Source organism: Natator depressus, chromosome 4 (assembly GCF_965152275.1).
Source record: "Natator depressus isolate rNatDep1 chromosome 4, rNatDep2.hap1, whole genome shotgun sequence".
In the NCBI taxonomy this organism is placed as follows: domain Eukaryota; kingdom Metazoa; phylum Chordata; order Testudines; family Cheloniidae; genus Natator; species Natator depressus.
In genome coordinates this window covers 54,778,120-54,792,439 of record NC_134237.1, presented here as the reverse complement: position 1 = coordinate 54,792,439, position 14,320 = coordinate 54,778,120, and the positions used below count along the sequence as shown (strand labels likewise).

General features: G+C 40.2%; 1 protein-coding gene across 1 annotated transcript in view; it reads left to right on the top strand.

The window, feature by feature from the left end:
- Positions 1 to 14,320, top strand: part of ZNF827 (zinc finger protein 827) — a 137,263-nt gene that overhangs the window by 83,081 nt on the left and 39,862 nt on the right. Inside the window, exons 6-8 of the mRNA XM_074950947.1 lie at positions 506 to 745; positions 1,468 to 1,525; positions 8,608 to 8,711. Coding sequence (XP_074807048.1) covers positions 506 to 745; positions 1,468 to 1,525; positions 8,608 to 8,711 — 402 coding nt within the window. The remainder of the gene's footprint in view (positions 1 to 505; positions 746 to 1,467; positions 1,526 to 8,607; positions 8,712 to 14,320) is intronic.

Below are 14,320 nucleotides of genomic sequence, written 5' to 3'. Positions count from 1 at the left end.
CGAGGAGTCCTTGTGGCACCTTAGAGACTAACAAATTTATTTGGGCATAAGCTTTCGTGGGATATAACGCACTTCATCAAATGCATGGAGTGGAAAATACAGTAAGCAGGTATAAATATACAGCACATGAAAAGATGGGAGTTGCTTTACCAAGTGAGGGGTCAGTGCTAATGAGGCCAATTCAATTAGGGTGGATATAACCCATTCCCAACAGTTGACAAGAGGGGGTGAATATCAACAGAGGGAAAATTTACTTTCTGTAGTGCTAACGAGGCCAATTCAATCAAAGTGGGTGTGGCGGATAGTGATTCCCGCTCTTCCCTCCAGAGATCTAAATCAGACCAGTACCGCTATACTCAGCTACTTGCTTTCAGTCCTGTTTATGATGATATCCTAGTAATATGTAAAACTAGTATTTGTTATTCCTCCTTACTTGCTTTGAAAATTTTTAATTGAATTAAACAATTTTGTTTGTTGTTTTGTTTATTTTAACACATATTTGCAGCGGAAAGTTACAAGGAAACCCAGATGGTAAAGATTAAAGAAGAACCAATGGAAGTTGACATTCATCAGTCCCAGCCCTCAATTTCACCCAGCCAGACTGTTGGTTACAGCACTTTATTAGGGAGAGAGATTACTGAACACATACAAAAGGTACCAGAGGGCCGAGTGCTCCCGGAGAGAAACCTCTTCAGCCAGGATATATCAGTGAAGATGGCTTCAGAGCTGCTCTTCCAACTGTCAGGTAAAGACGGTAGACATAGCTGCCACTGTGTGCTCTTTGGAAGTGGAATTTAAAGAACAAAAGAAGATAGCTAACATTGTTCTGATTTTACACACAGTTAAGTCTAGTATGGTATAGAAAATAATAGAAATGAAAAACACTTTCTTCTACGCCTTACATTAGAAATTCAAAAGCTTCCCCATAGTATTGGCCAAGAATTCTTTAGCTATTTAGAATATGGTTTTGGGTGTTGTCAGTCAGAGCAGTTTCATAACATTTTAACTGTTTTGGAAAAGCCAGAGTTCATCTCTTGTGTCTTGAAAGCTAATTAAATAATTCCTGACAGCTGGTAGATACAGATCTGAAAATAAAGTAAAGGAGGGTTTCTGTGCACGACATCTATTGGAATAAGCACATGATGGTTGCAGCATCAGTAGTTCTTCTGGCTGCTTTACAGATTCCCACTCACAGAGGGGGCAAGCAGCCGAGAACACAGAAAGGTTTTCATTGCCATAAACTGAACAAATGCAAGAATTGTGAATAGTGATGCTAAAATATGCAGCAAGACTAATATTGTGATAGTTACAGTTTAAAATAAAAATGATTCTAGTGTTCTTAGCTCATTCTAATTATTGGATAAAAGTTTTCCTGTACTGTAGTATAAAGCAGCAAGGATATAAAATAATTAAAAATCTGAAAAAATGGTTCTCATGCTAATTAAAATTATCTTTGTTCTTCTGCAGAAAAGGTGAGCAAAGAGCACAATCACACTAAAGATAACACCATCAGAACCACAACCAGGTAAGTTCCATCCATGTAGTGCTGCAGCATAAATTGCATGGGTTAGCTTTACATTGCAGTTCATAATTTAAAATGACACCATTTCACAATTGTAATATCATATTGTAAATGTAAGAGAGTTTTCTGTGCCCAGGGTAACATATATGACTAAAAAAATTAGGCCTATAAATCAGTGCATATTATGAGGCCATAAAACAAGACAAGATGGCACCTTGGCAAGGGAAACTCCATACCAGAGCTCTCTGTGGTAATGGTTCTTCCTTTCCCTGACCAAATGTGTAAACGTTCCACTGGAAATTGATTTTCCTAGTTTATTTTTTTCTGCAAAACAAAATGTTATTTCAGTAAATTATAACTTAAAAGAATATCAGGGACAATTGGTGAGTAAGGAATTATCTGACAGTACAGTTTTTAACACTTTTTTTGTATTGGTCCATGTCTTGTGATTCATTTCCTGACAAACTCAGACTTCTCAAATAACAGTTCAGTTTTGTGATTTGGTCCCACTGAGATGGACCCTCGTAGTTTCTTTCAGGTATTGTGTGAGATAAAAGCTAATGAAATATTTGATGTAGACTAATTGTCAGGGTTAGGAAAATGGGGCAAAATTGGCGGAGAATTAAGAGAACTAACATATGATTCAACCAGCCTATATTCTTAGAGGGCTGATGTACAGTATGTTGCATGAGAACAAGCCCATAAGGTGCTTACGTTTAAATGAGGAATGGTGACTTATGTCCCTGATATAAGGAGCTTCCTAATCTCTTCACTAAATGGAGGCTGGGAGATCTCTTTGAAAACTGTATTGCACTAAGCACTTATTTACCAAACCTCCTCTTCTAACTCTGCCATTCAGTTTGAATTAATATACATTATGTACAATATATAGCCAAAGGGCTATATGAATAGCACTTTTTTCTAAACACTTTGTATGCATTTAAGAGAGTAAACAAAAGGGCACATTGAATTAATAATGACCTTATTCTCTTGGAGCTGGTACCTAGCTTAACTTCAGGACTTTGTATTTTAATTATGCCTTATATTTAAGATAAGACTAGCTGAGATCTCAGCATGTCAAATGAGTACTTTGCTCCGTGAGCCTGAAAATTCCAACTTCATGTTAGAAGCTAAACTGCATAAGGTATGCAGTGAAGTGTAGGTACCTAAAGAGAATTTGCTCACCTCAAAAAGTTTCCCTCCTCTGGCAATTTTCACATCTACTTTGAACCCATTATCCATAATGTTCTCATACCTGTGCTCAATTAGATGGGAAATAAGTTTGTAGGGTTTAATGGACAGGAACTTTTTACTGTTCTTCAGCCAGCCTTGGAGTGTATTAACTCACAAATATTTGTACAACACTGTGATGGTGTGGACTAGGCCCAAAGGCCCCCTGTCGGAGGCCTCAGGGTTCTGCCACACCCATCCCAGGAAAGGAGCAGTAGAGAGGTCCTCCAAGCAGGCTAGAGTGGCTGCAGGTGAAGCAGCCAATCAGGGCCCAGGAGAGCCATATAAAAGGAGCTGCAGAGCCCCACAGGCAGTCCTCAGACTTATGACACAGTTGGTTCCTGAATATCGCATCTTGAGTTGAAAACGTCGTAACTCGAATTTTCCATAGTAACAATGTTGGATTGAATGTCATAATGTCGAAACCAACATCATAAAGTCGCAACACAGTGACAGTTTATAAACATCGTAAGTGAAGTTCATCGTAACTCTAACATCGTAAAGTCGAGGACTGGCTGTAGTTGTTCGCTGTTTGGAGCAGGAGAAGAAAGGACTGCAGGTCTGGCTGCCTGGAAGAGCAGCAAGGTCCCATACGGTTTGCTAGCAGGGATCGCGGGAGCATTGAGGAAGCTCCTGGCTGGTTGCTAGGACTGAGTAGGGACTGAGCCTGGGGAGGGCAGCAGAAAGATAGTGTCTCCCGGGAGGAAGCCCTGAGGATACAACTGCATACCAGGGCTGGACTACTTAAAGACCAAAGCACAGGGAGGGCTAGCGAGAGAGACAGGCCCCGGTGGACCGTATACACCAGAAGGGGTTTGTGCTGGTTAACATGCAGACAGTGACTCGGACGGAGCGCTGAGTCACTGAAGACCTGCCTGAGAACCACCAAAAGGCGTCACCAGAACTAAAGAATGCGGACACGCCCAACCAGAAGGGGGCGCTCGCGAGAGGTGGGTTCCAACCCCATTACAAACACCTAACACTTTTTAGGCACTACTGTAATATACATAATAAAAATTTTTAAATGTCATTTGGTCACCACCAAGCGAGGGCTAGTAGGACTCACGTAAAGTGTTCTAGCGTTCCTGATTCTTATCAGCTGAGCTTATAATTAATACTCAGGGCTGCCTAGTGTTATGCATCTTGCATGAAACATCTTTGGCAGCCCTGTCACATGCCATGCATTTAGCTGGGCTGCAGGAGTACCCTGTAATTGCTGCTGCTGTTCACTAGGGGCTGCTGTAGTGCCTGCTGAACAGGCAGCTTCTCTGCCTTCCTTTGCTGCTCCCCTTGCTGGATCTGAGCAGGGCAGGGGCAGCCAGGAGGAGATGGTGACGGCAGCAGCAGCAGCAGCAAGAGCAAGCAGAGGAGGCAGTGGCAGAGACAGAAGTTGAGAGGTCCCATTACAGACTCCAAACGTCCCCAGCTTTCCTCCCATCATCCTCCAGACACAACCACTCCGCTTCCCTTTCACTCATCCTCTCTCAGCCTCTGGCTACTCCCTTCCAGCAGCATCCCCATACACTTCCACCCGTCCTCAGCCAGCTTCCCCCACCATCCAGTCACCACCGAGACCCACACTCGGTTCCCGTCTGTTTCTTTCAGACATCTACAGGCACCCTCCCTCAACCTCCCCACTGCCACCTCTGCCAAAGCAAACCCCACCCACCAGCACTTAGCTACTCCTCAGACCTGCAGATGGTCTCCTGCACCCACCCATCCGAAACACCCTAGCTTCTTCCAGCCCACTTCCAGCACCCACCCATCTACCTAGCACACCCCCCCCAGCACATATGATGGCTGCCATCTTGAGCAGCATATTGGGGATTGAACCAGTGGCCTCCAGAGCTTGAAACAAAGAGCAGTCTTTATAGTTGGAAGCTATAACAGATTCATTCTTTGTGGATAAGGCAAAAGAGGTGCTTGTAACATTTACCGACCAGTGGATTACTTTCTCTGGACAAAGTATAGCTCATCCTGGGCATCTGAGGCTCACAGCCCTTTGATTCCTATATGTGCCCCTGCTTATGTGAGACAACAGCTGCTGCCAGCAAGCTCCCTCCATCCTGAGCCCTGTCGGGTGTCCCCCTGCTCTGTGGAGATGGGCTACAGGAGGGGGGGCAGGAGTGGGGGGACACCCTGACATTATCACCTCTCTTCCTCCACACCCTCTCTGCACAGCAAGCAGGAGGCTCCTCGGAGCAGCTCCAAGGCAGAGGGCAGGAGCAGCACTTGGCAGTGGGGGAGGGACAGCTGAACTGCCTGGCAATTGATACCCTGCTGGGCAGCTCCTGCACAGGGAACTTAGGGGAGCGGGGAGCTGATGGGGGGCTGCCGGCCCACCCTGGTTCCAAGCCCCCACCATCTAGCTGCAATGGGCTGCTCTTCCTGCAAGCAGTGGACAAAGTAGGCGGCTGCCAAACAACTTTATAAGGAAGCATTGCACAACTTTAAACGAGCATGTTCCCTAATTGATCAGCAACATAACGAAACAACATTAACTGGGATGACGTTAAGTGAGGCGTTACTGTAAAACTTTACGGCCTACAAGTCCACTCAGTCCTACATCTTGTTCAGCCAATTGCTAAGATAAACAAGTTTGTTTACATTTACGGGAGATAATGCTGCCCACTTCTTATTTACAATGTCACCTGAAAGTGAGAACACATGGTTCTCATGGCACTTTTGTAGCCGGCATTGTAAGGTATTTTACATGCCAGTTCTGCTAAACATTTGTATGCCCCTTCATGCTTTGGCCACCATTCCAGAGGACGTGCTTCCATGCTGATGACACTTGTTAAAAAAATAACGCATTAATTAAATTTGTGACTGAACTCCCTGAGGGAGAATTGTATGTCTCCTACTCTGGTTTTACTCACATTCTGCCATATATTTCATGTTATAGCAGTCTCGGATGATGACCCAGTACATGTTGTTGTTCATTTTGAGAACACTTTCACTGCAGATTTGACAAAACACAAAGAAGGTACCAATGTGAGATTTCTAAAGATAGCTACAGCACTCGACCCAAGATTTAAGAATCTGACGTGCCTTCCAAAATCTGAGGAGGACGGGGTGTGGAGCATGCTTTTAGAAGTCTTAAAAGAGCAACACTCCAGTGTGGAAACTACAGAACCCGAACCACCAAAAAAGAAAATCAACCTTCTGCTGGTGGCATCTGAATCAGATGATGAAAGTGAACATGCGTTGGTCTGCACTGCTTTGGATTGTTATCAAGCAGAACCCGTCGTCAGCATGGATGCTTGTCCTCTGGAATGGTGGTTGAAGCATGAAGGGACATATGAATCTTTAGCGCTTCTGGCACATAACTATCTTGCAACGCCGTCTATGGGAGTGCCATGAGAACTCCTGTTCTCACTTTCAGGTGACATTGTAAACAAGAAGTGGGCAGCATTATCTCCTGCTAATGTAAACAAACTTGTTTATCCTAAAAAGAAAAGGAGGACTTGTGGCACCTTAGAGACTAACCAATTTCTATGAGCATAAGCTTTCGTGAGCTACAGCTCACTTCATCGGATGCATTCAGTGGAAAATACAGTGAGGAGATTTATATAAAGACGGAGCCACAAGTACTCCTTTTCTTTTTGCGAATACAGACTAACACGGGTGCTACTCTGAAACTTGTTTATCTTAGGTTTCAGAGTAGCAGCCGTGTTAGACTGTATTCGCAAAAAGAAAAGGAGTACTTGTGGCACCTTAGAGACTAACCAATTTATTTGAGCATAAGCTTGCGTGAGCTACAGCTCGCTTCATCGGATGCCACTAGTACTCCTTTAATTTTTGTTTATCTTAGTGATTGGCTGAACAAGAAGTACGACTGAGTGGACTTGTGGGCTCTAAATTTTACTTTGTTTTATATTTGAATGCAGTTATTTTTTGTACATAATTCTACATTTGTAAGTTCAACTTTCATGATAAAGAGAGTGCAGTACAGTACTTTTATTAAGTGAATTGAAAAAATACTATTTTTTTATCATTCCAGTGCAAATATTTATAATAAAAATAAATATAAAGTGAGCACTGTACACTTCGTATTCTGTGTTGTAGTTGAAATAAATATATTTGAAAATGTGGAAAAAATCCAAAAACATTTATATAAATAGTATTCTAGTTATTGTTTAACAGCATGATTAATCGTGCAATTAATTTTTTAAATCACTTTGACAGCCTTAGTAAATATAAAAATTAGCTGATTAAATGTGATGTGGAGCAGCACAAAATTTGGCAGCTATGAGTACTAGATTTCTTTGACTTCTGTCTGGATAATGTCCATGTAGTACAATAAGGAGAGTAAAGAGAGTGAATGGGGAAAAGAAAAGAGAGGTTTACTAGATCAGTTTAACTGTAATTATCAGTGAGCTTCCCAATGGCAAATAACCTTTCATTGTGAATGCAAACCTCTCACTCAGACCACATCAGTAGAAATCATTGTCCTTTCTCTATAGGAGAAGATTGTGACAGGAGATGTATGTCTGTGTCAGTCTTCAGATTGACAGTTATTGTATCCAGACCAGCAGGATTAACTTGCTTGGGTATGCTGCTGGCACATATGCTCTGAGTCTGGACTCCTCACAGTGTAACACTTCATAAAACCCAATACTTTGTTCCATGGCCTGAAAAGGTTCCTAGTTCTTTACGGAAGCAATGTGTTTCTTTACAATTTCTATTTCATCAATTTTTTTTTTAAGTTGGCCAGATCAACTCAATGAAAATGTTTAGCTATCGCCAAACTTCCCCCGCAAAAGTATGCCAGGTTTGTTCTGTACATAATTACTAATTACTTGTGATGGTACAATGCAGATGTGGTTAATCCCATTCTGGAAACAATCACTTCCTCCATCCTGCCTCATGATGCCTTTTAAAATACAGTTCTCCCTATCTATTATACATTCTCAATTTAGCAGCTATCAGGTTTAAATGTAATTTTCATTTTGTTCTGGGTAAAATCATATTTAACATGCCAGGGAAAAAGAATGACTTTCCAACAAATAGACTATTCTTTTCTATTTTAATTTTTGTGTACCTCTTGGTATTTGTGTTGTAGGCAAGTCTTGTTTCTGTTCAGGTCTTTAGCTGAATGCAAAACAAAACTGCTCTATGACATATGACAATCAGTATCAAAACTAACTTCTTATTAACTGTTACGGTTAATAAAGAAGGTATACTTTCAAAGTCAGATGAAAGTGAATTCAAAATAGTGTTTGTATTCTGCAGTCTTTGAGAAGGCACCATTCTGGTCAGTTATAACAATTTTTTCCTGCTTCTGCATTTGATTATTTGATAAAACTGTCCAGGATAGGGAAGGATACAAGGAAAGCCAACTAAACTTTAGCTGAGTTGCAGAATACCACGTTACAAGAGAACCACACAGGGTATTTCATGACTTGTTTAGAATTCCATTCCTAATTATCTTAACTGATTAGATAGTTAAATGATCTCATTAAGAGATATAATCAAAATAATCCCACTCCTTCCCTGCCTCCCACAATAAAGTTCAGATTGGATAGAAGAGTACAAATTTTAAAAAAAAAATCAATTTTTAGTTACTGATACATATCTTGATGTTGGGTTGTCACTAAATTATCCTGAAGTGATGCCATTAAAAGCATTTTGGAGAGAGAGTTTTCACTTTGATAGGAAATTTGATGTAGGGGTGCCACTGAAGTAAGACCACTGTATGCAGCATCACATACTGCATCTGTTTCAGTAGGAGCCTTATACACCAAAAAAACTTAATTGAACATGAGCTGTAAATGTATTAGGATCAGCTGTCACACTTACTTCTTTAGCTAGCCAGTGTTTTGTTTACTAAAAGAAATCTCTTTCCCCCTCAGCCCGTTCTTTTCTGAAGATACATTTAGACAATCGCCATTCACTTCCAACTCAAAAGATCTCCTGCCCAATGAAACTGCTCTTCATGGAAGGATATCAGCACCAGGTATGGCCTTTTTTCTATTTAATTACTTTTAATTTGTTCAGCATAAAAAGACCTGTGACAATATTTACTAGACAAATTTTTGACTAGACAAAGACAAATATTTACTAGATATTCTAGATATAGTACTATCTGTACTATATTTATTCAGTACTTTAATCATCTATATCTCCCCTTAATAAAACTTAGTTTGCTGTGTAAAAACAAATAACTCAGCCACCAAAAAAATGAATATTTTTAAAAAGAAAAAAACAGAATAAGTTAAGTTTCTTCATAATTGCCTGAGCACTTGTTATTAGCCTTTAAACAACTGTCTCAAAAAAAACAAACAAAAAACCCAAAGCAAGAACCTAAAAAGGATGTACCTCAATATTATAAATTGAGTGTGTTTCTTTTCACATCCTATATTTAAGGGAAGTATAAAGCTGTCTGATAAGAAATAATTATTGCCCTCTGACTCCCTCATTGGTGACTAAGCCCTTCCAACTCATAAAATACAGGAAAACTCCCTGTAATTTCCACATATGCAGTTCATGTGCCTGAACGGTTCAGCTTTCCAATACAATTCTCTTACCCATATCATTCATTTAGGACCCTATCCTGAAAGGTGATAAGCACCTCCTATAGCATGCTGAGTGTTGTCAATACCCATTAGGAGATAGCAACTCTCAGCATCTTTCAAGATGTGCTCAGAACTGCAGAAGACATAGCCTGTAGAGCCAACATTCTTGTACCATACCAGAAGAATCATACCACAGCATGAAATCTTGATTTATAGTATCAGAATTATTGCAATTAAATTATGATTATTCTCAAGAGTCAGTGTTTTAACTGAGGTAATTGGAACCATAGTGTATGTTTTTGTATCAGATAAGTTTCAATAGTCAAAAAAAAGTTGTTATCCAGAAAGCGATTGCTCAGGAATCATTTTTAACTATTGGTTTGTCCCTTATTGTTACCATTTACATGTAGCATATAAGGGCTACTTATTTATATATAATATATTGGTTACAAAGTGCATATTGTTTACTGGTCATATTGTAAGGAGTCTATATGTTGGATCAATATGTAATTTGTATGGATAGGTATGCATAAATACTAGTTTCCTTTTCATTGTTTACTGCATACTTTTGGAATAACTCTATTTTATGAGATTTTTCATCACTTTTCACGAGCAAATAACCCTTTGATAAATGAGGTTTGGAACCGAAATGTTGAAACAACTTTACAGTAGCAATGTGGTGGTGATTTAAAAAAATAAAAATAATGATGTATAATCTCAGAGTGCTGATAATTCGTTCTTTGTTAGTAGAAGGTCGTAGTCCTTCTCTGTTTCTGGTGAAAATTGTGGATGTTCTGGAATGAATGAATAAATAATCCATGGTATCGTCAAATCTACCCTCAGGAGCTTCCTTCTAAACAAAATCTGTTTTAAGCAACCACTCAAGAAATGGACAAATTGACTGATTAAATAAGGTGTTCTAATGACAGATCAGAATTGTACTCAGTACTTTGGGACTACTTTAGGTTGGTCTCTTAAGATAGAACATTACCTAATAAGAGTTGTGTCCAGTACTTCAGAAGTTCTTAACCTTTTTCTCTCTGAGTCCCCGTCGCCAACCCATGCTACAAAAACTCCAGGGCCCACCTGTGCCACAACTGTTTTTCTGCATATAAGAGTCCGGGTCAGCATTAGAGGGTAGCAAGCAGGGCAGTTGCTCAGGGCCCTATGCCACACGGTGCCCTGTAAAGCTAAGCTGCTCAGACTTTGGCTTCATCCTCGCACGGCAGGGCTCAGGCTTGGGCTTTCTGCCCTGGGCCCTATCGAGTCTAACGCCATGCCTGCTTGGTGAACCCGCTGCAATCTGCTTGCAGCCCCCCAGAGAGCCCTGGATCCCCAGTTGAGAACTGCTGCTGTACGTGTTTCAGTGTGTTTTCAAAAAGCTTTGGATAAAGTCCCTCTGAATGTAGATATAAGAAAGCTTGCTACTATAGAGTGAGGAATAGTCATTTCATGGAGTAGAAGCTGATCAAGAATAGGGTAAAAGGAGTAAAAATGGCTAATTAGTATGGAAATTGATGCTGTAGTAAAAAGATGTACTTACAAACAAGGCTGTGCCATATATTAAAGAGTTGGAAGAGCAACTGCATAGTGAAACTTGCTGAGAACACAACATTATTTAGGTTAGTCAAGACTCAGAAGGATTGTGAGGAAATCCAGAAGGATCTAAGAAAACTCGGCAATTAGGCAATGTGAATGCAGATTAAATTTAATAAAGGTAAGTAAAATACACATGGAAGGAACTGTTTAAACCATTTATATCCAAGTCTGTGCAGAAGACAGTTTTCTTGAAGATTGGTCTGAGTCTGTGGAATGAACTCCCACAGACCAACTGCAAGAGTTAAGGTCCAGGTCGTGTCAGGTGTGAAAACAGCTCTCCTCCACCTCCATGTGGGGGTCAGTGGAGTGGCAGCTAGGTACCCTGCACCTGCTTGCCATCACCACCTTGCTATGCTCTGTGTTGTGAAGTGAGTGTGCCAAGGAGTTGCAGCGCCCCTTTTATTCTGTAGTGCACAGGAGACAGCAGTGTACTGAGGTGCAACTTACAAGCATTGTCTATATAGCTACTTTTAGGGCAGTAGCACAAGCCCCACTTGCCTAAGTCTTTTGACCTGGGCTGGGATGCTCACTCCAAAATGCTGTTTAGACGTACCTTTAGTTGACAGCAGCAGGGTCCATGTGAACACTTAGTTGCGGCAGGCTAATATGGGGTAGATTTACACCCAAGCTTTCCACAAACTAAATGTTCATGTAGGCAAGCCCTAAGAATTAAAAATGAAATGAATTAACATCAGAGAAAAAAGACCAGCAGCCACATCACATGAAAGAAGAGCTACTGTCATATTGCACCACTTTGGCTGGGCAACCAAGGAAATAAGACTGAAATTGCAATAGCTGTCTGAACTGCAACCCAGTCAACATGCTAATAATTTGTGATGAGTCATGACTTTGAGGGGAAAATGTAGTATCCTTTAAAAGTAATACCTAAACTAAATATCTTTAAGAAGGCCCCACACCAAAGGTTCTTGAGCAAAATAAGTAGTCATGGGATAAGAAGGAAGGTCCTCTTATGAATTAGTAACTGGTTAAAAGATAGAAAACAGAGGGTAGGAATAAATGGTCAGTTTTCACAATGGAAAGAGGTAAAAAGTGGGGTCCTCAAGAATCTGTACTGGGACCTGTGCTGTTCAACCTATTCATAAATGATCTGGAAAGGGGAGTGAATAATGAGATGGCAAAATTTGCAGGCAATACAAAATTACTCAAGATAGTTAAGTCCAAAGCTGACTGCAAAAAGTTACAAAGGGATCTCTCCATACTGGGTGATTGGGCAACAAAATGGAGATAAAATGCAACACTGATAAGTGCATAGTAATGCTCAGTGGGGAAAAATAATCCCAACTATACATATAAAATGATTGGATCTAAATTAGCTGTTAACACTCAAGAAAGAGATCTTGGAGTCATCATGAATAGTTCTCTGAAAACATCTACTCAATGTGCAGCAGAAGTCAAAAAAGCTAACCATGTTAGGACCCATTAGGAAAGGAATAGATAATAAGAAAATATTATAATGCCAATATACAAATCCATGGTACCCACATGCCTTGAATACCCCATCTCAAAAAAGATATATTAAAGTTGGAAAAGATACAAAGAAGGGGAACAAAAATTATTAGTATGGCATGGAACAAATTCTATATAAGGAAATATTAAAAAGACTGGTACTGTTCGGCTCAGAGAAGAAAGGACTAAAGGGGGATATGATGGAGGTTTATAAAATTATGAATGCTGTGGGGAAAGTGAATAGGGAAGTGTTATTTACCCCATCACATACCACAAGGGGTCACCCAATGAAGCTAATAGTCACCTTGTTTAAAACAAACATAAGGAAATATTTCTCCACCCAACATACAGTCAACCCATGGAATTCATTGCCAAGGGGTGTTGAAGGCCAAGTGTTTTAACTGGGTTAAAAAAAGAATTAGATGAGTTCATGGAGAATAGGTCCATCAATGCCTCTTAGCCAGGATGGTCAGGGATGCAACCTCCTGTTCTGGGCATCCCGAAGCCTCTGACTGTCAGAAGCCAGGACTGAACAAAAGGGATGGATTACTTGATAATTGCCCTGTTCTGTTCATTCCTCTGACACTGGCCGCTGTTGGAAGACAGGATACTGGGTGAGGTGAACGATTGGCCTGATCCAGTATGGCTGTTCTTATATTCTAATGTTTGGGGGACTTTTTTTCTTCTTTTCCCTTTGTTTATTGAACATTCCCATCTCTTCCTGTGGTGTTGGTATCAGCCAAATAAAATCATTTTTGATAAAGAAAATAATGACCTGTGATCAGCAACTGTTCTGTGTACATTGAGAACTTTATTGTTAAGAGCTATCAATCCAATATCACACACAGTTTTCACAAAAATTAGTACTAGTCACACACACAATACATTTTAAGAAAACCAAAAAAACACACTGTCTTGCACAGAATCACTGTAAAGAGACTCCACTTTTCACATTTTAATTCATTGAACCTATCTGAGAGAGAATCTCATTTTATTTAACAATAAATAGAGAATTTTAAACAGATTCCACTGTACTTGATTTGGAAATAAGACGAGTAATAGGTGGGAGGAGGTTGAAACTCAGTTCTCAATTAAACTCTTCCATGTCACTGCGGCTTGATATTTATATAACTGTGAGAGATGCAGACATTCATAGGTTCCAGGATCAGAAGGGACCATTGTGATCATCTATAACACAAGCCTTTGAACTTCCCTAAATTATTCATAGAGTATATCTTTTAGAAATACGTCCAATTTTGACTTTAAAACAGTCTATGATGGAGACTCCACTACAACTCTTGGTAAATTATTCCAGTAGTTAATCTCTTTTGCTGAATTTGTCTAGCTTCAACTTCCAGTCATTGGATAGTGTTTTACATTTCTCTAAAAGAAAAGGAGTACTTGTGGCACCTTAGAGACTAACCAATTTATTTGAACATAAGCTTTCGTGAGCTACAGCTCACTTCATCGGATGCATACTGTGGAAAATACATAAGATGTTTTTATACACACAAATCATGAAAAAATGGGTGTTTATCACTACAAAAGGTTTTCTCTCCCCCCACCCCACTCTCCTGCTGGTAATAGCTTATGTAAAGTGATCACTCTCCTTACAATGTGTATGATAGTCAAGGTGGGCCATTTCCAGCACAAATCCAGGTTTTCTCCCCCCCACACACACACCCCCCAAACAAACCCACTCTTCTGTTGGTGTGTGGGGGGGGGGGGGAAGAAAACCTGGATTAGTGCTGGAAATGGCCCACCTTGACTATCATACACATTGTAAGGAGAGTGATCACTTTACATAAGCTATTACCAGCAGGAGAGTGGGGTGGGGGGAGAGAAAACCTTTTGTAGTGATAAACACCCATTTTTTCATGATTTGTGTGTATAAAAACATCTTCTGTATTTTCCACAGTATGCATCTGATGAAGTGAGCTGTAGCTCACGAGAGCTTATGCTCAAATAAATTGGTTAGTCTCTA